This window comes from Astatotilapia calliptera, chromosome 18 (genome assembly GCF_964374335.1).
Source record: "Astatotilapia calliptera chromosome 18, fAstCal68.1, whole genome shotgun sequence".
Lineage (NCBI taxonomy): Eukaryota > Metazoa > Chordata > Actinopteri > Cichliformes > Cichlidae > Astatotilapia > Astatotilapia calliptera.
This window is the reverse complement of record NC_137439.1, coordinates 3,056,276-3,078,469: the sequence shown is the minus strand read 5'-3', so window position 1 is coordinate 3,078,469 and position 22,194 is coordinate 3,056,276. Positions and strand designations below refer to the sequence as shown.

At 41.8% G+C, this 22,194-nt stretch overlaps 2 protein-coding genes across 2 annotated transcripts; both read left to right on the top strand.

Annotated features, from left to right (window-relative positions):
• The first annotated feature begins 381 nt into the window (after window positions 1-381).
• LOC145421752 (uncharacterized) lies at window positions 382-3,283 on the top strand. The gene is made up of 4 exons (XM_080292451.1): window positions 382-988; window positions 2,192-2,275; window positions 2,415-2,687; window positions 2,825-3,283. The coding sequence occupies exons 1-4, from the start codon at window positions 838-840 to the stop codon at window positions 2,971-2,973; spliced, it is 657 nt and encodes a 218-aa protein (XP_080148577.1). The 5' UTR covers window positions 382-837; the 3' UTR covers window positions 2,974-3,283.
• Window positions 3,284-5,554: 2,271 nt separating this feature from the next.
• On the top strand, window positions 5,555-19,393 carry LOC145421965 (immunoglobulin lambda-1 light chain-like). Its single transcript, XM_080293008.1, has 6 exons — window positions 5,555-5,597; window positions 5,690-6,010; window positions 15,980-16,027; window positions 18,075-18,457; window positions 18,519-18,593; window positions 18,862-19,393. Exons 1-6 carry the CDS (start codon window positions 5,555-5,557, stop codon window positions 19,093-19,095), a joined length of 1,104 nt encoding a protein of 367 aa, XP_080149134.1. The 3' UTR covers window positions 19,096-19,393.
• Window positions 19,394-22,194: the final 2,801 nt, after the last annotated feature.

The following is a 22,194-nucleotide window of genomic DNA, read 5'->3' as shown; positions in this document are numbered from 1 at the left end:
GCCAGACTGACAATAAACAACAAATAAAACAGGGTTTTTTTTTGGTTAGGGTGTGCAGGGCTAAGAATAAGACTTTCAAATAAATGATAACTTTGTCTGTGGGTTATTAATAAATCAGAAGTAAAGATTCCTGCCACTGCTGCTCCTCAGTGCAGCTCGCTCTGTTCCCTGGAATGACTTTGACTCTGTTCCCCAGATGCTGCAGCTTCATGTTTCTAAGAATAGAGCCAACAACAGCTGTGTTGTAGCTGTGTGAAAAATAGGCTTAAAACACGAATGGTTTCGTGGTAAACCTGGGGCTTCTGTTTCACACAACACCTCGTCCTCACAGTGGTACAGTCACCCCTGCTGCTCCGGCTCAGCTGACAGGAGCTGTGTTACTTTGGGCTGCAGTGGTTAAAGGAGCCTGGCTAGCTATAGGATTATTTTCAGAGGTTACATTTATTACAAGTACCATTAACACTAAATGATGCCCAGGAGTAAGTGAACATTTGACACTGAGCAGGAAGAACTGCTGGAGAACCACAAACCATGCTGAGCTAGGGAAGTTGGACCAGGAAACCCAGGGAACCATGAAAATCCAAAATCCAAACTGTCTGATTAAAAAGTCAGAATCGACAAAGTCATTTAATGAAGTCGATCCTCTAGAGACTAAGAATATCTGTACAAAGTTTAATGTCTTTAGTCCAGATCCAGTCCATGTGGACTAAAGTAGTGGACTGACCAACAGACTGACATTAACATCAGAGCTGTGCTGCTAGTGTGGCTAAAAGAAAAGAGAAGAAGAGACAGTCATGTTGATATGAACATTAGAGAAACACATCATGGAGCTGAAATATGATCCTGCTTCCTCATTTGGACTCATTCACCTCAGCTGACACGTTCAACAGCAGACAGGTTTTTGTAGCAGTCTGTCTCACTGTGAGAGTGGCAGGGAGAAACTACTACTACCGCATCTTTGGCTCTGGAACTAAACTGTCTGTAACAGGTAAGAACAAACATTTATTTTCCTTCAGTTGTTTTATTGTAGAAGCTGAAAATGTGTTTAAAGTCAGTTTCTGCTGCTTCAGGCTTTACATGTTAGTTTTTCATCATTAGTAGAGAATTCATCTGCAGCCATTGTTACATAAGAAAAGCTCAATAATCTCTGAAAACATGTTGAAATCTCACTGAACAACTAAAGTTATTCTTTATTTCTGCAAATATTAGTGATGTTACAAATATTTAGGATTTGATCCTCTCAGTGATTCTGCTGGTTTTTAACACAAGATCATATTTGATGTTAAAAATAATATGTTTGGTATTAAAATGTACATAGAAATGTCAGCTTTGGTTAAATGTAAATAAAAACATTGAGAAATGTGTTTGTTCAGAAAGTCTTTTTTCTAAAGAATATATGAATATGTGAATTAAAACTGATTCTGTTAAAAAATAACAATAAAAAGAATCATGTTTATTTAGCAACTAATGATTTAATAAACATATTCATGTGTGTTCAAGAGCACAATAATAAATACTTTTAACGGTTAAATTAATGTATTATTTAAGAATATATTTTAAATAAAATAAAAAATAAATTAAATTAAAATTTTATAGAAAATAAAAAACATTCTAACTTTACATATAACGGTGCAAACTTAAGTGTTTCAATCCTGATGGACTGTTTAAATTTATTTAAATCATATTTGACAAAATTAAATGTTCGTTCTCAAGAACAGCATCAGACGGCGAACATTTCCGTATACTTGAATCAATATTTTCAAGTCTGTTACATCAAGTCATATTTGCTTCACACTTTACACATTTGAAAAAAAAATAATTATAAAAATATTTCATTTCATACATAAAAACTATGAACATACTTGTGAAAAGAAAACACTGACATTCTATTTCGGTGTTAATTTTATTAAATTAAAGTGTGTAATATTAAATATTTAAGATGTTATCTCAATGCTGTGAGCTCTGAAATTTTTTTATTAAAGTTTTAAATAATAAAAAAATATATGTTAAATGTCTTTGTCATTATTATGAAATTACCCATAAAAGTCCTAAAAGGAGAGAGCTTGTTCGAGCTGGCAGTGGATAATAGAGGGAACATCACTGACACACTGAGTCCAAACACAAACAGGACCAGTGGTTCACACAATTCAGAATCACCAGTTAACTGAAAAAACTTGTATTTGGATTGTAGATGGAAATCAGAGCACCCAGAAAAGAACGACACAGGCACCGAGAGTTCCTGCAAACACACAGCAGAGCCCCACCCGACCAGCAGGTCTGACCCCACAACCTTCTCCCTTTGAGGCTACAGCGCAAACCACCACATCACCATGTCACCATTTATGTTTTCAAATATTTCTTATGAAGCTAAAAAGAGGAAACAACAGAACATAATCTCTGTTTTTTTCAAACAGCAGGACCCAGAGCCCACCTGGAGGGGAACAGCTCCCTGCTGTGTGTGGCCTCAGCCATGTTTCCTCCTCTGGTCCAGTTCTCCTGGAAAAGACAGAAGAAGAACGGCGGAGAAGCGGAGGAGCTGCCCCCTGCTGAGGGAGAGCAGCTGGAGCTCAGAGAGGCGGGACGCACCATTGCCATCAGGATGGTTGATGGGAGCCATTCTGACACATATAAATACAGCTGCTGGGTGAAGCACGAGGGGGGCACAGTGGAGGCCCGAACACAACAAGGTAATGAAGGCTTGGTGACTGTGTTCAGCAGTGATTCAGCTTCATGTGGAGATGCTGTCAAAGAGAGCAGAGCAGCAGAGGACTGACATTTCTCACTGCAGCTCCAAACATTTATTTTTTTGTTCTTTTCATTGCAGATTATGTGCCATCTATGTTCGAGGTGAAGTCGATCTACATGCTGTACACAGTGCTGATAGTGAAGAGTCTGGTGTACTGCTGTGGACTCTCTCTGCTGATGATGCTCACAAACAAGGGAGCGTCCACCAACTGCACACATGCTGACTGACTGTTTCCTGCTCGCCTTTTCTCACCATCAGATTTCCTCCAGTCAGCAGTCAGAAATGTAAATTAACTTCTGGTTGGTTCAATGTTTCATTACTGAGCATTTGACCTTTTCTCATTTAATCATCTTAAACTGTGTAACATAAATTTACAGATAAACATGTTTGATGTGTTTGTAAAAGTGTAGATTCTTTATGTGAAGATTTCTTTTGTACATCTCTGCAGAAAAACTCAGCTGATGCATTCAGATCCCACCATAACAAAATAACAGTGTAGTTATTTGTCTGAAGTAAAAATAAAGATTTGAATGTTAAGAATATGCTTCTCATTTCTTCTGTGATACATAACCTGTGTGACTGCAGCATTCACAGATCATAAACTTGCTCTCCTGCAGCAGACGGGCTGTGTGGGTTTCTGCTCTGCAGCCTCCACACCGTTAGCTGTGGCTTTCACTTTAATAACACAACGACAGTTACAAACATGAACTCTGCTTCAAGTTGTTCAGGAAGCATCTGTGTTCATGTGTGTGAGAGAAACAAAGTGTGAACTCAGAGCTGTTACACAGTTGATGTTTAGTACGATCACAAAAGACAAATACAAGATGAAGTCTGAACATTAAATCCCACAGAACTCAAGTTGAACCGTTATGATTTAAAAACACTGAAAAAGGGAATAAATTAAGACAAGATTTGTAAAAACAATTTCACAAAACACCATCAGTTCAGATGGATGTTGAGCATCTTTCCATCTTTTTCTAATAATCATAAATATGTAAAATGTTTCATCAAAATGTGTCATTGATTAATCAGCTTAATTATTCAGACTAGTACAATTTATACAAATAATATAATTGAAATAAAACATAATTATTATAATTAAGAGCAGCACAGAGAGACAAACTCAAACAAAGAACATTCATCAATTTGATGATTGAACCAGTGCTGAATATTTATTAAGTTCACCCACGCTGTGCTGTAAATTCTGTTGATATGAATATTAAGATTTAACCCTCATGATGTCCCGATTTCCACACACCTGTGGTCCTCAGGGTCACAAATGTCCCCACTTCATTTCAGTGTTTTTAAAGTATAAATTGTCGATCAATTCAGTGTAAAAAATACATGAAATGATCAGTTATTGTGATCATTGTTTCACAACCAGAGTCGGTCGCTTTAACAGATGATCACAGACGGCTTTATGTCAAAGTTAATGTAGGAAGCTGTTTTTAAACAACTTCAAGTTTTTTACTGGCAGCAAATAATCAGGTTTTCCTTTGGGCTCAAAAATGACCCCGTCTGCTTTGACTGTTTATAAATGAAAGGTATAAAATATCATCCATCTCTGTGTTTCAAGGTTTGATTCAACTTTATTCCAACTCATTGCCTGACATGTGTCTATATGTTGGCATGGTAGGAACAGCAGGGCATGGGTCTGAGTGAAGGCAAACTTTCATGAGGACAAAGGCGTGTCCATATTTGACACAAGTGCAGGAGGACAAATTAGAAATTCGCTGAACTTTAGTGATGCTTTTAAAGAATCTGTGATTTTAAAATCTTAGATGCAAATATAAAATCTGATGAGATTTATTCCACAGATTTGTGTTTTATGTCAGGGTAAATAATCTCTAACAAGTTAAGTGATTTACTATGAAGTGAAAAAGAGCAAATATGAAACAGATGTTGTCATGGAGGAGTGGACTCAGGCGCAGACAAACTCAGACGCTCGATGGCGAAGAATTAAGTGAAGTTTGTTACAGGAGGTTCGGTGTGACGACAACGAGTGATGAAAACAAACATGAACTAAAGGCGAGAGCCTAAAAATCGGCTCTGAGGTAAATGACTGATTTACAAGGTATCAGGTATCACAGCACGCTGTGAGACGCTGTCAGCAGCACTGAAGGAAACACTGTGAACAGTGTTGAGACCACACCAGCCTCTCCCATCCTTTTGTCTTATAGAGATCACAGAGATGTTTCCAAATATTCCTGCTTTTGTACTGTTGTGTAAATGTGTGTGTAAAGGTGGATGACTGCCTGCTGCAGATGAAATCTAACCATGGGTACAAATAAATGAAGCTGACGTGAAACACAGCCCTGTTTTTATTACAGTTTATAGATATTAGAATTGATGATCATCATTTGAATGATTCTTAAAACCGTCGTCGATAAAACAGGACAATTAAAAATGAGATGCTGAGAATATTATTTATTCATTTTGATTCACAAAAACAAAGAAAAGGTGAAGATATTCAAAAAGTTAGATAAAGAAGAAAACCACAGATAACAGTGTGTGTTAGTAAATTCACAGCAACATGAATGTTTCTGAGTGTTTGTGCATCATGTGACCCAGATTTTTGGATCTGCTGTCAGATTGAAATGAAGACGATGAAACCACAGCAGCTTCAGCTGAGCTGTCAATCAGCAGCAGCAGTCTTATCTGTGGGCCGCAGGGGCTGATGGGAGCTTTGAGGACCTGTTAGAAACCACGTGGCCCTCGTCTGATCTCACAGCTCGTCCTTGTTTGGCCTCAGCTGCATCAGAGCGCCACTTCTCCCCAGGTTCACCAGAGGAAACACCACTGCACAAAATGCTTTTCCTCCCAGCTGCTGCTCTGTGCTGTCTGTGTTCAGGTGAGTGTTTCCAGCCAATCAGGAGCCAACAAAGTCAACCTGTAACAAACACTGTCACACTAACCTTCATCTATCTGTCTGTGTCTCTACAGCACTGGTTACCATGGCAGCAGAACAGCTGATTCAGGACGATTTAACATTGACCAGGAGAGTTGGACAAAGTGTCTCCTTCAGCTGTGGAGGGATTAATAAGTGTGACCATTATTATATATTCTGGTACCAAAAGAAAGAAAAAGAAACATTCAAATTTATTTTTGTTTTTGACAAAGATAACGGCCAAGTCCCATCAGGCTATGAAAAAGATGATTTCTCATCTTTGAACAAAGGGAAAGGCTGGGAGTTAGAGATTAAGAAAGTTAAACCTGATCATTCAGCCACCTACTACTGCTCCTGTTTGAAGAAATCTCCCCACAGTGAGAAATGATCCCTGCAGCCTGAACAAAAACCAACAGATGAACAGATGTCAAACAGTGTCTGTGACAGGAAGAGAGCAGTAAACCACAGCCCAGCTTCACATGTTTCACCTCCATCTCAGAGTCACAAACATACTGAGCTCAGGGACCATTTTTATTTACTGCTGTCAGAAATTCAATTCGATTTATTTCTGTTTAAACAGATTTTTCATCCTGTTTTAAGACAGAAACAAGAGGAACAGATGACATCAAACTTCCAAATGTAAACAAATGTATCCTCAGTCCCACAAAAACATTTATTCAAAGTGAAAGAAAAACAGATTGTGTCAAACTGAGTCAAAGTCCATCCCTCATTCACAGTGTTAATGTTCTCTTCATGAAAACTCTTCCAGCAGCACTTGTTGTTTAACACCTTTCAGTACATTTAACCAGACACTTGGACTGATGTCAGGTCAGGATCTTGTCCTTCTAGCAGCGGCTCATTAGGACGCTGATGTTGTTGGACACATTTCCATCAGTTTCCTGTGGATGTTTATAGAGGATGAATCAGTCACGGTGCCTCATCTTTCTGTCACCTTCTTTTCTCTCTGATAGAAAAAAACACATTTTGTATCTGAATATGTCAAATCTGGAATCACAGGACAAGATTTCTGCTCTCTGTTTGTGTTTCTGACCAATTACATTTGAGCAGCTTTGGCTGCTTAATTTCATTTCCAGCATCGCTGCTGAAGAAGAATCAGAGTCTGACTGGATCAAACACACAGATTTAACAGCAGAAAAAGTGATTCCATGTAAAACACTCTCGTTCACCAGTTTTAACTCACATAACTTCACATTTCCTCAAATTGAATCTTAGTCATTTAATCACAGGAAGTTTCTGGGATTTTGTTCCAGACTGTATATTTATTAATAGATTTTTCTCTACTGACTTTGTTTGAAATATTCAGGTTTAAAATCAGTCTGATGTATTCTTAATGAGTCTTGTTCACAAAGTTACATGTGCAGTACTCTGTACATCTTCCATCCTTAGAGATCAATAATATATGTTGACCAATACTCAGCAGACTGAACCAGGACTGGAAACTTGCTCATCATCTCATCTTTGAGGTCTCCATTTAAAAGCAGCAATGACTCAAAGGTAAATATTATACTGGATAATGTGTTAGTATATAAGACTTTGTCTTTTTTAACAAACAGCTCATCTATCAGCTGTCAGCAGAACTGTAGAACTTCAGATCCTGAAGTGTGTGAGGACAGAGAAGAGTCGGCTTTACTTCAGGTTTGATGGATAAACTTTCACAGTTTGTGATGATTCTGCTCTCTTTGTGATTTTAGGAGCTGCCCTCAGCACCACCCAGTGACATCACACACATCATCCTACATGTTCACTCTTTGTCAGTGGAAGCTGCAGCTGTTTGATTGATAAAGTTAAAGACAAGAAGTCAAAGGGATTAAACATCCATGTAACTGTGTCACTATATAGGAGCATAAATATTAACTCAGTTTGGTGTTTCAGAAAGCTGCTGATCTCAGACCTGCACAGCTTCTGTTTTAAACACTGAATGTCGTCAGCTGCATGAAGTGAGATTTTCTCTGACACAATTAAGTAAAACCTTATGAAGGTCAAAGGTCGTCACTTGTATGTTGAACTAAAAACTTGAATCTGGAATTCACAAACACTGTGTTTTGCCAATATTGTGTTTTTTACCATGAAGTCATTCAGAGTCCTTCATACCAGAGTAACCAGAAAGGATAATATATATTTTAAATATGTAACTTTCTACAGGACTGAATATAACATCATTATGTAAAAGTCCAGAGTCTCTGTGCTTCATCTGAGGATGATGTGAAAGCTTCTAACATCACACAAAGTAAAGGTCTCTATCACACTGCTCATGAAATGCAGATTTGTCCATCTTCTATTTTGGGCGTCTAGTGGAGGTCTGAAGATTTCCCTCTGAGGAAGCTGCTGGTGAAGGTGGCGAGTTCTGCTTGATCCCTGCGGTGACCTTCAGTTCCTGATGTTTCTGAAATGACACATCAGGAGTCTTCCTCCGTGGGTCAACAGAAGCTGTGATAAATGAAAGGGAGGACATTTCTCAAACCTCTGGACCCAGGAAACCCAGCGTGGTCCTCATGGTCACCTTCACTTGTTGTTCCCCAGGGTGAATGTAGCTGTTGATAATGATGTGGACTTTGGACCCTGTTATTAAATGAAAAGAACAAATTACACTTCTATCAAACCTTTTGCAAGTGTGCTTTATTTCATTTAAACTTTCCATGTTAGCAGGCTGTAGAGCGCTCTGTGTGAACTGAATCTAAAACTGTTTAAATCCATATAATTCAGATACTAACAGTAACTCTGGGTCTCTGTGGAGTCTGCTGCTGATGTCATCTCTGTCTAAAACAGGATAAGAAAAAATGAGACCTGTGGAATCATTGAAGCATAAAGACTACGGGAGTAACAGGTGTGCAGCATCGCTAACTAGCAACAACCCTCTAATACCGTGTGGCTAATCTAGCTAATGATCGCTTACAGTTAGAATGACAGAGATGACATTTTGTATAAAAACTGGTAAAACTGTTTCACAGGTTGTTGATCCTGTCGTGTTCTTTGTGTGTTTGGCAGCCATCATGAAGCTGTACGTGTCCATCACTGCTGTCAGTGTGAGAGCAGGACTTCTGTGTATTCTGGCTATCAAACAGCTCTACAGAGCACACTGTTTGTTCTTTAAAACATTTATTTAATCACAGTTCAGTGGCCGTGATATCACCACTCCTCTCTGTAGTTCCACTTCTAAATCACAGAATTTCACCTTGGATGTCAGGTTGTGTTTTTGTGCCAGCAAACATTTAAAAACTCTTCTGACTTCAGTTCTTCTCAGACTGAACCATCAGGAGGATTCATACCTGCAACACCTGGAACCAGTCAGCTGGAGGCAGCAGCAGTTTGTCTCAGAACAACTTTATGAACAAAAAAAAGTAATCTCAGAGAGATAGATACCAACCTCTGAACATGGATTCAAACCAATAACCTTCATCTGATCGACCTTTCAGGCTACACCTGTTATTTGTAGCTGTCCACTGTAACACAGCAGGCTGAAACTGACTCTGATCCACAAAGCAGGACCTCTGCTAACTGGAATGCAGCCGTCATTATCACACCTGTATTTTTCCTCCTGTGAACTAAAGACATCTGCTGTGGAAGAGGTCTGTCTGTGTCCCACATGTCTGTCTGTGACTCTCAGGTGCATCACTGTTTACAGGATCACAAGGATCCACCTGACAGCAAGAACACAGGAGATGGAGGCGAATCCATCAGCAAACCATTAAAGTCCTTCACAGTAATCTGCTTAAATGATCTTAATATATGCTGCTCAACAAATAAAGGGAACCCTTAAACAACACAATGTAACTCCATGTGTTCCCTTTATGTTTTTGAGCAGTATATAACTTTGAATGTAATTTAGGAAAGTTTGAGCAGCATTGTCACAGCCACACTGTGCTGCTAACTTTAAATGACTGTCAGGTGATTTGTGACAGAAGGACAGCAGCAGAGTGAAAGGAAGGTTTACAGGATGTTGGTGAGAGCTGCTGTGATGTCTGGTTTGGATCCTGTGGCTCTGATAAAAAGGCAGGAGGCCGAACTGAAGATGTTCAGACTTTCACTGGACACGATTAGAAATGAGTTCACGAGAGACAAAGTCAGAGAGGCTGACATCCTAATCTTTCCTGGGAATAACACTCCAGGAAATATAAATCTAATAAACTAATAGTTCATAAAGGACACAGATTCATTACTGTAAGATTAATTATTTAATAGTTTTAATTGATAAATCAAAAAAATCTTCTAAAGATTTTCAGTTACAGTGAAAACATTTGCACTAATACTGAACCATCCATCCATCTTCATCTGCTTTATCCGAGGCCGGGTCGCGGGGGCAGCAGCCTAAGCAAAGAGGCCCAGACCTCCCTCTCCCCAGCCACCTCCTCCAGCTTATCCGGGGGAACACCAAGGCGTTCCCAGGCCAGCCGAGAGATATAATCTCTCCAGCGTGTCCTGGGTCTGCCCCGGGGCCTCCTCCCGGTGGGACATGCCTGGAACACCTCACCCAGGAGGCGCCCAGGGGGCATCCTTGTCAGATGCCCAAACCACCTCAGCTGGCTCCTTTCGATGTGGAGCAGCAGCTGCTCTACTCTGAGCCCCTCCCGGATGGCCGAACTTCTCACCCTATCTCTAAGGGAGAGGCCAGCCACCCTTCGGAGGAAGCTCATTTCTGCCGCTTGTATCCGCGATCTCGTTCTTTCGGTCACTACCCACAGCTCGTGGCCATAGGTGAGGGTAGGGACGTAGATCGACCGGTAAATTGAGAGCTTCGCTTTTACACTCAGCTCCCTCTTCACCACGACGGACCGGTGCAGCGTCCGCATTACTGCAGCTGCAGCCCCAATCCGTCTGTCGATCTCCGGCTCCCTTCCCCCATCACTCGCGAACAAGACCCCGAGATACTTGAACTCCTCCACTTGCGGCAGGAACTCATCCCCGACCCGGAGTGGGCACTCCACCCTTTTCCGGCTGAGAACCATGGCCTCAGATTTGGAGGTGCTGATCCTCATTCCCGCTGCTTCACACTCGGCTGCGAACCGTTCCAGTGCGAGCTGGAGGCCCTCACCCGATGAAGCCAACAGAACCACATCATCTGCAAAAATCAGAGATGAGATTCTGAGGCCACCAAAGCGAAAGCCCTCCGCCACTTGGCTGCACCTAGAAATCCTGTCCATAAAAATTATGAACAGAACCGGAGACAAAGGGCAGCCCTGGCGGAGCCCATCACCCACCGGGAACGAGTCTGACTTATTGCCGGCAATGCGAACCAAGCTCTTGCAACGGTTGTATAGGGATCGAATGGCCCGTAGCAATGGGCCAGACACCCCATATTCCCGCAACACCTCCCACAGGACACCCCGAGGGACACGGTCAAATGCCTTCTCCAAGTCCACAAAACACATGTAGACTGGTTGGGCAAACTCCCATGCACCCTCAAGTATCCTCGAGAGGATAAAGAGCTGGTCCAGTGTTCCGCGACCAGGACGAAAACCGCATTGTTCCTCCTGTATCCGAGGTTCGACTAACGGACGAACTCTCCTTTCCAGCACCCTGGCATAGACTTTCCCAGGGAGGCTGAGGAGTGTGATCCCCCTGTAGTTGGAACACACCCTCCGGTCCCCTTTCTTGAAGATGGGGACCACCACCCCGGTCTGCCAGTCCACAGGTACTGCCCCTGATCTCCACGCAACATTGCAGAGGCGTGTCAACCAGGACAGCCCTACAACGTCCAGAGCCTTCAGGAACTCGGGGCGGACCTCATCAACACCAGGGGCTCTGCCACCAAGGAGTTGTTTAACTGCCTCAGTGACCTCGCCCCCGGAAATTGGCGGGTCATTCCCCTCATCCCCAGACTCTGCTTCCTCCTCGGAAGACGTGTCAGTGGGATTAAGGAGGTCCTCGAAGTATTCCTTCCACCGCCTGACAATTTTCTCAGTCGACATCAGCAGCGCTCCGCCAGCACTATACACAGTGCAGGTAGAGCACCGCTTTCCCCTCCTGAGACGCCTGACGGTTTGCCAGAATCTCTTCAAGGCAGTCCGAAAGTCTTTTTCCATGGCCTCTCCGAACTCCTCCCACACCCGAGTTTTTGCTTCAGCCACTGCCCGAGCTGCATTCCGCTTGGCCTGTCGATACCTGTCGGCTGCCTCCGGAGTCCCACAGGCTAACCAAGCCCGATAGGACTCCTTCTTCAACCTGGTGGCTCCCTTCACCTCTGGTGTCCACCATTTGGTTCGGGGATTACCACCACGGCAGGCACCAACCACCCTGCGGCCGCAGCTCAATGCAGCAGCTTCGGCAATGGAGACGCTGAACATGGTCCATTCGGACTCAATGTCCCCAGTCTCCCTCGGAATGCTGTTGAAGCTCTGCCGGAGGTGTGCGTTGAAGATCCCGCGGACTGGGGCCTCTGCTAGACGTTCCCAGCACACCCTCACTACGCGTTTAGGTGCACCAGGTCTGTCCAGCGTCCTCCCCCTCCACCTGATCCAACTCACCACCAGGTGGTGATCAGTTGACAGCTCAGCCCCTCTCTTTACCCGAGTGTCCAGAACATATGGTCGCAGGTCTGGTGATACGATTACAAAATTGATCATCGACCTATGGCCTAGAGCGTCCTGGTGCCACGTGCACTTATGGACACTCTTATGTTCGAACAGGGTGTTCGTTATGGCCAAACTGTGATTAGCACAGAAGTCCAATAACAAAGCACCGCTCGGGTTCAGATCAGGGAGGGGCAACTCACCAGGGGCAACTCCAGACTGAGACAGAGTCCAGCCCCTCTCCAGGAGACTGGTTCCAGAGCCCAAGCCATGCGTAGAGGTGAGCCCAACTATATCTAGCCGGTACCTCTCAACCTCACGCACTAACTCAGGCTCCTTCCCCACCAGAGAGGTGACATTCCATGTCCCTATTGCCAGTCTTGGCAGCCGGGGGTCAGTCCGCCAGGGCCTCCGCTCCTGGCCGCCACCCGGCACACAATGCACCCGACCCCTATGGCGCCTCCTGCGGGTGGTGGGCCTGCGGGAGGATGGGCCCATGTCTCCTCTTCGGGCTGTGCCCGGCCGGGCCCCATGGACTAAGGCCCGGCCACCAGACGCTCGCCCTCGGGCTCCCTCCCCGGGCCTGGCTCTAGGGCGGGGCCCCGGTAACCCTATCCCGGGCAGGGTAAACTGTTCCCTTGATATCCTTTTCATAAGGGTCTTCTGAATCGCTCTTTGTCTGGTCCCTCACCCAGGACCAATTTGCCATGGGAAACCCTACCAGGGGACAAAAGCCCCCAGACAACATAGCCCCTGGGATCCCTGGGACACAAAAAACCCCTCCACTACGATAAGGTAGCGATTCAAGCGATTCAATACTGAACCATTCCTTAAAATCTTTACATACATTCCATTTTTAAGGAGCAGATCGCTATGATCGGCCACCAAGATGCTAAGAGCTGTGAACGCCCTGTCCATCACCTCAAAAAGTGATGGACAGGAGTAACCTCTAAGAGCTGTTTACAATAAAATGATTAATATTCTTATACTTACCTTTACTATTTCACAAAGTGTCAAAAGAATATTGATTTTATATAATGTGATCAGCTTCATGAAATGTATTCTTTTATTTAATCACTAAGCAAACGTCTACGTGACTTTTGACATGCACTTTTGTGTGATAAACAACTGATAGCTGATAACTGATAGATTCCTCTTTTTGTAAGAAAATACAGAATTAGAAAAAGGGGAACCTCAGCTCAGAGTTCTTAGAATAAGAAGCTATTTGTACACACACACACACACACACACACACACACACACACAAAGAGTGCAGGCAGTGATGAGACGCAGGTCTCAGAGCGACTGCCCACGCGTGTAAAGACGACTGCAGTGTTTGTGTTTTCTAACTCAGGTGTCTTAGCTGAAGAACTACAGGGTGATTTGAAGAAATCCTTTGTCACAAAGGTTTAAAAAGGGTATGTCCGCAATTTAGACTGTAATTACAGGATATTTTACTTTATTTGGCAGGAGAGAAGCAGAGGCAGAATTAAATGATAATAACAGTCACAGAATAATAAGAAAATCACATCAATAATACTTATCTCATTAACCTACTCTGAGCTAATGCTGATTTTAAAGGATGAGAGAGGTTGGAGGAGAGAATGAGCAGATCTTGTGCTGAATTTTGTTTCATCTCAGTGTTTTGTGCTAATGGAAACAATCCAACAGGAAAGCAGGAATCCTTGAATATTCGATACTTCAGGAAAACAGCGAGACCCCAGATCTTCTCAGTGTTGGGAGAAGCTGCAATCCACCAGGAAAATGATGGGAGTCCAAACCGTTAGAATTATAATCCAACAGAGCAAAGATGATGATGATGATGATGATGAGCAGAGATGGAGCCAAATCCATGTTGAATTTGTAAGTCCATTGTTTGGGCAGCTGCTTGATGTCTCTGGTGTCTCTGCCAGAATTTCCAAAGGTGAATTTCTGGTATCCGATCATCTGAACTGCTCATCACACAGAACTGCTGGAAACAGAACCTGAACATCTCTGAGGCTCCAATTTATGCTCTGACAAGTGCTCACTCACCCCACCTCTCCTCCCTCTGGCAGGTCGTCACCAATCACTGTGTTTACAGAAGATCAGGAGTTATTTTACTTACTACATTTATTATTTAACATATAGATCAGGATCATACTTTGATTATAACTTTGATTAAAAATAAAGATGATTTACTACGAGCACATGGGGAAAAGCTCTTTTCTTACAGTGATGCCACAAATCTGGGTCTAACACATGAGGCTGGATGTTAAATCCTTTTACCCGCTCAAAGATGTGATGACAGGGGAAAGTACTTCAGCCTCTCTGTCTCACTTATTCCATCAGAAACTTTTTGTTTTTTTATTGAGCTGAGATCAGATTTGTGACGGTCACTCTGATAACTTGATGTTGTTTAAACCATTTTGCCACAGTTTCTGTACAACTGTGTGTTTATAACCTCACGTTCAGCTCTTGAAGCTCTTCAGCTGCTCATGTTGCAGATCCACTGTGAGCTGAACTTCCAATGAAGCTGTTAGAAAAATCAAAGTGATGTTTCAGATTAGTCAATGAGCTCGTTAGTTAATAACTGTGTAAGATGGTGTTATGGTCCCCTGATCCTCTGCTGCCTACCCACCATCGATCTTTCCTCCCTCTGTTTTCTATCTTTGTCTCTCTGTGAGTGTGGCATTTGTGGTGTGTGTGATGTGTGTCGGTGGGGTTTGGCAGTTCTGCTGGTTCCTGCTCCTCCTCGGCTGGAGCACCTGCAGTAACTGATAATCAGTCCAGCACATCAGTTTGGAAGAATTTGACTCCATTTTTGACACAGAGCAGCTTTAATTCTGACATGTTGGATTTTCTCACATGAACTGCTCGCTTCCAGCTCTTTCACACCATTTCTGTTGGACTCTGTTGGACTCGGTTGTTCCAAAGCTCTATTTTTAACAGCAGGCATGGACGCTGTGTGTTCCTACGAGGCTGCTGGAGCTGATTGAGGCCACTCAGTACAACTCTGATGATTCCAGCAGACATGCCACAGCACATTTCAGAAGCATCCCTGAAGCATCTCTTTGCTCCGCACCACTAAAAATAACTCTGGATCTATTTTGTACAGAAGCTCCATCAAGCTGCACAAAACAGAGGAAAATGTGCAGCACAGAAGAAACAGCAAAGGAAATCCTGTCAGTGTTGAAAATAGAAGAGCCTGTGCAGACCAACATGTTTCTCTTCTAAAATCCACCAGGTGTGGTTTGAAGGACGCAACAAAACCACATCAGAAAGACATCAGAGACTCATCACATCACTCGCTGGATTCACTGGATTATTTTTCTTTCACCATTATTTGGAACAAAGAGAACAAACGTGACTGGTTTGTGTCATTGTGGTGCTGCATGGCCCACTTTCTCCTGAGATTCAGTTCACAGACAGATGTTCTGATAGTTTTCTTTACAATTTGCTGCTAGAATTCAAAACTCATTGTGTGATTAATGATGGTGAGCCAGATGGGCCAAACCATGATCCTATCAGCAGATGTTTCATTGTAGTGGTGCATCATTGATGGGATAAATGGACTGGTGCTTATATAGTGATTTTCTATTTTCATGTGGACTAAAGTAGTGGACTGACCAACAGACTGACATTAACATCAGAGCCGTGCTGCTAGTGTGGCTAAAAGAAAAGAGAAGAAGAGACAGTCATGTTGATATGAACATTAGAGAAACACATCATGGAGCTGAAATATGATCCTGCTTCCTCACTTGGACTCATTCACCTCAGCTGACACGTTCAACAGCAGACAGGTTTTTGTAGCAGTCTGTCTCACTGTGAGAGTGCCAGGACGGGGCTACCTCATCTTTGGCTCTGGAACTAAACTGTCTGTAACAGGTAAGAACAAACATTTATTTTCCTTCAGTTGTTTTATTGTAGAAGCTGAAAATGTGTTTAAAGTCAGTTTGTGCTGCTTCAGGCTTTACATGTTAGTTTTTCATCATTAGTAGAGAATTCATCTGCAGCCATTGTTACATAAGAAAAGCTCAATAATCTCTGAAAACATGTTGAAATCTCACCGAACAACTAAAGTTATTCTTTATTTCTGCAAATATAAGTGATGTTACAAATATTTAGGATTTGATCCTCTCAGTGATTCTGCTGGTTTTTAACACAAGATCATATCTGATGTTAAAATTAAATTAATATAGATTAACAACAAATATGGTTTCAGGAAATATTTGCTTTATGTTGAGGAACAAATATTTTTTAATAGTCAAACATTCATGTAGCTGCTTCAAAAAGGTAAATAGAATTATAAAAACAGATACTGATTAGAAAACAATGATATGACAGATACATTTAGGATGAATATGACATCGTTAAACTCTTTTTTAAATAATGTGTGTCTGTTAGTACCCATAGGGAAGTTGCTCCTCTGCATTTAACCCATTCACCAAGTGAAGCAGTGGGCAGCACCCGGGGAGCAGTGTGTAGGGAGGGTACTTTGCTCAGGGTAACCATTCAGTGGAGTCGAACCCCCGACCTTCCGATCATGGGGCAACAACTCTACCTACTGAGCTATCCCTGCCCCGAGATTTATTTCTGAGATTAAGTCGTGTGTGTGGATTTGTACGTGACAATAAAAAGTTAATACCATACCATACCAACTTTATTTCTAAAGCACTTTAACATAAAACCAGAGTTTCACAAAGTGCTGTACATGCTAATAGCATACGTAAAGAAAATTAAAATGAGATACGATAAAATAAATAGATAAAATAAATTAAAACATGTTAAAACAAATTGAGTCAACCCCTCTAATCAATGCCAAAGGCTTCAGCGAATAAATATGTTTTAAGAAGACTTTTAAATTCAGAGAGAGAAGAGGCCTGCCTAACATGCAAGGGCAGATCATTCCACAACTTTGGAGCAGCTACAGCAAAAGCACGATCACCTTTAAATTTATACTTAGTTTTCGGTACCTTAAGGAGCTGCTGATTGGCGGACCTAAGGGAGCGGGCAGGTGTATATGGTTGTAGTAGCTCCGAGAGGTAGGGGGGGGCCAGGCCATTAAGAGATTTAAAAGCAAATAAGAGAACTTTAAAAACAATCCTAAAATGTACAGGTAGTAAATAATAATAATAATACTTAAACTTTCCAAAATACTTTTCAAGACAAATTTTTATTAATTATATTTTGTCAAATAATTTGTATTTTATGACTAAAAATATCATGAAGTATATCTCATATTATTGAAAACGTTTTATTCAACATTTCAGTTTTAGTGTTTTAAAATAGTTGCTACAGTTTTTTTATTTGAATAAAAACATAAATTAAAATAATCACTGCGTTACTTTTCCAATTTTTACACAAAAATATTTGAGAATAAATTAGTCTGAAAGACAAATATGGTCTTTATGGTAAAATATATCAAAGACAAGAAGAATGGAAATTTTATCTGCTGAACTGAATTTTGTGAAATGATATTTAATTTTATTAATAGTACAAAACAATATGAAAAAAGATGAATTTATTTTTGGACAGAAGAGGATCTCTGTTAGAACTCGTGTCTAAGGACTAATAAGAAAAATACATTTTCACTTGTATAAAGACAAATGTAAATATTTTAAAATTGGACTGAACTAAATTTCTATAAAACAATAAAAAGCAAACACATGATGAATTAAACTGAAATGAATTTAATTTGACTTTAAAAATCATGCTGAGTGTTCCTCATGTGAGCCATGATGACATGAGGTGATGACTGTGTTTGATATGAAGCTGAATCCAGTGTATGTAGTGAACTTTGTGCTGATGAGTAGTTTAGTGATCAGAGTCCATGTAGTTTCCAGGATCAGACTGAATGCAGTGCAGTGCTGGAAGCTGCTGCTGACTGTGTGAATGTGTGTCTGTGCTGCTTGTTGCTGCTGTCAAACTTCAGATGAGCAGGTAGTGAAGCCCGTGGTGAGCGTGTACCCAGCAGCATCCAGAGCCCACCTGGAGGGGAACAGCTCCCTGCTGTGTGTGGCCTCAGCCATGTTTCCTCCTCTGGTCCAGTTCTCCTGGAAAAGACAGAAGAAGAACGGCGGAGAAGCGGAGGAGCTGCCCCCTGCTGAGGGAGAGCAGCTGGAGCTCAGAGAGGCGGGACGCACCATTGCCATCAGGATGGTTGATGGGAGCCATTCTGACACATATAAATACAGCTGCTGGGTGAAGCACGAGGGGGGCACAGTGGAGGCCCGAACACAACAAGGTAATGAAGGCTTGGTGACTGTGTTCAGCAGTGATTCAGCTTCATGTGGAGATGCTGTCAAAGAGAGCAGAGCAGCAGAGGACTGACATTTCTCACTGCAGCTCCAAACATTTGACTCCTTTTCTGTTTCAGAGCTTCCAGCTCCAGCAGCCTCCTGTCCTCCAGAGAGAGAGCCAGCAGACCTGCCAGCTCTGCAGCCAGCTGACTGTAAGATCACCTGCTGCCTCTCTGCATGGACAGCTCCAATGTCCAATGAGGCAGCTGGAACAAGTTTAGGCTCTTAAAGTTGCACTAATTGATCAAATCTTCATCCAACAAGCTCTGATAAAGCCACTGTACACTAGCTGCTCAGCACCAAACAGCAGACAGACCATAATATGTCAGAGATCAGTTTGTTAGCTGCTTGTGGAGTTCTTCTGCCCCCAAGTGGACACAAACACTACATCAATTCATCCACTTGAAGAAGAAGCTGTGACTGTTTCTATTTGGACTTTTTCTCCTTGATCTGAGAGGAATAACCCGACTGTCTGTCTGTCTCTTTGTGTCTGTCTGTCCTTCAGTGTCCTTCCAGTCTCAGTGCAGGGTGAAGCTGCTCTGCCTGCTGTACACAGTGCTGATAGTGAAGAGTCTGGTGTACTGCTGTGGACTCTCTCTGCTGATGATGCTCACAAACAAGGGAGCGTCCACCAACTGCACACATGCTGACTGACTGTTTCCTGCTCGCCTTTTCTCACCATCACATCTCATCAATTCATCTCATTCATCACTTTGATCACAAATGTTAGTTATGATGTGTTGAGCTTATTTTGCCTTTTTCTTCAACAGTTAGAAGATCGTCTGAAATAAATACATCTTTACATGTATTGTTGCTCTGAGTTAGAATTCTTTTTGTGCTTATTGTGACTTTTATTGTAGTAACAAAAACCATCAGGAATATTTTTAGCACAAGTTTTTGTTTGATTTTCAAATGTCAAACAGTGTAGTTGTGTTTGTGTGAACAATAAAGATTTGAAGATGAAGAGTTTGATTCTACTTTCATTGTGTGATCAACAACAAGCCGTGTGAGTGAAGCACAAACTGACTGTATCCAAACTTGCTCTCCTGCAGCAGACGGGCTGTGTGGGTTTCTGCTCTGCAGCCTCCACACCGTTAGCTGTGGCTTTCACTTTAATAACACAATGACAGTTACAAGCAGGAACTCTGCTTCAAGAATGATTCCAGGAAGGATCTGTGTTCTTCACCTGTGAGAGAAACAGCTCAAATCCTCAACTCACAGCTGACAAATGAACTTTAATGGAATCAAAGGAGAGACCATGAAGCCCCTGCAGTCTGCTCAGCTCCCATTTTATTACCTGAGCTGAGTTTTTCATTCTGGATATCACACACGTAAGAACAGATCAAGTCTGAACAGCAAATGTTGGAGAATCATTTTGAAGTCTTGCTAAATGTCGTTATTATTACAAAAACTACTGAATGATTCAGAAAATCCTTTCCAACAAGCAGAAATATGCAAACAAAGTAGAAACAAGGCAACATGAGTCATTCAGATGCAGATAACATATTCTCCTTATTGTGAAGAACACAGTCATGAAATCTTTCTGTGTGTCATTCATTGAGTTGAAGTGCCTAATAGAAGAGGAAGAGCAGCAATAATCAATGATAGCTGAGACATTGAGAACATGGCTGTATGCCTGCTATCATAACAGCAAACAAAGCACACAAACAGCAAACACACAATAATGTGCTCGCAGCTTGTTGTGTGTTGTGTCATTTTTGACATTTCATGAAGTCACAAAAATGTGTGCGACTCATTAAAGGAGTGTGTACGTGTCAGTCAGTGCTCTGTATTCATGTGTTCACCTCATTAAAGTCACTCAGACACTTTTCTCCTCCAAACTTACAGCACAGCTTCATATTTCACTGACTGATTCTTTCATTACATCCATTAAGGGTCACACAGTGAAATTAGTGCAAACTTACAAATGTGTTGCAACAATTTTGGCCTCCAAACTGAACTTTGAGACAAACAGTGAAGCTGTGAGCAAAAAGAGGCTCCAGTGTGTGTCATGGTGGAGGAAACTGTTGTATTCCCACATTCAAAACATGCTGATCTTATTGGATTTGTCCCTCAAAGTCTTTTTCCTCCTTTTTCTCTTCATCCAAATGTTCTAGCAGGCTGACTGTGAGTCCCTGTTGAACCTGTACAGCAGAAAGTAACAGCAGTCAGCGGCCTCCACTTGACTTCATGACTTCAACGCCTCGCACAGTCACTTTCACTTTCTTCCTTCTGTCTTTTAGTCCTAAAATGTAGAACAACACCAGATCCAAATATTTGTGTCCTTCACTCACATCTTCAAATGATCCCTTCCATATCAGAGATGATACAAAGGCAACATTTGTCTTATTTCTCTTTCAGGAATCAAAAAGTACTTTTGTACTGTTGTGTAAATGTGTGTGTAAAGGTGGATGACTGCCTGCTGCAGATGAAATCTAACCATGGCTACAAATAAATGAAGCTGACGTGAAACACAGCCCTGTTTTTATTACTGTTTATAGATATTAGAATTGATGATCATCATTTTAATGATTCTTAAAAAGGCTTTAATGAATCCTTCAGTCTGAAACCAACTTGGAACAAAACACATTAGAAGATGTGGGAAAGAACCACAGTGTGCACATATTTAAACACACAACAGAACCACAGTGTGCACATATTTAAACACACAACAGAACCACAGTGTGCACATATTTAAACACACAACAGAACCACAGTGTGCACATATTTAAACACACAACAGAACCACAGTGTGCACATATTTAAACACACAACAGAACCACATGTGTTTGTTTCAAATAAGATTTTTACTCTAAATATTGTTATATATGATTTTGGTTTTTTTTAACTACTTTGTGTGCAATTTATGAACTTTTAAAATATTTAACCATATTATTTATTTTTAGATTTTTCTATTTATTTATAGTTTATTTATATTTAGTTTGTATATTTAGTGTTTTCATCACAGCTGTTAAACAACAGATAACAGTGTGTGTTAGTAAATTCACAGCAACATGAATGTTTCTGAGTGTTTGTGCATCATGTGACCCAGATTTTTGGATCTGCTGTCAGATTGAAATGAAGACGATGAAACCACAGCAGCTTCAGCTGAGCTGTCAATCAGCAGCAGCAGTCTTATCTGTGGGCCGCAGGGGCTGATGGGAGCTTTGAGGACCTGTTAGAAACCACGTGGCCCTCGTCTGATCTCACAGCTCGTCCTTGTTTGGCCTCAGCTGCATCAGAGCGCCACTTCTCCCCAGGTTCACCAGAGGAAACACCACTGCACAAAATGCTTTTCCTCCCAGCTGCTGCTCTGTGCTGTCTGTGTTCAGGTGAGTGTTTCCAGCCAATCAGGAGCCAACAAAGTCAACCTGTAACAAACACTGTCACACTAACCTTCATCTATCTGTCTGTGTCTCTACAGCACTGGTTACCATGGCAGCAGAACAGCTGATTCAGGACGATTTAACATTGACCAGGAGAGTTGGACAAAGTGTCTCCTTCAGCTGTGGAGGGATTAATAAGTGTGATGATAACCTGATATTCTGGTACCAGAAGAAAGAAAAAGAAACATTCAGAGTGATTGGGTATATGCCTAAGAGAGGTAGCTGCACGCTTAACAAAGGTTACGGTCATCCTCAGAAAGATGATTTCTCATCCATGAATAAACAGAACGGCTGTGAGTTGAAGATAAATAAAGTTAAACGCGATCATTCAGCCACCTACTACTGCTCCTGTTGGGTTTCTGCTCCC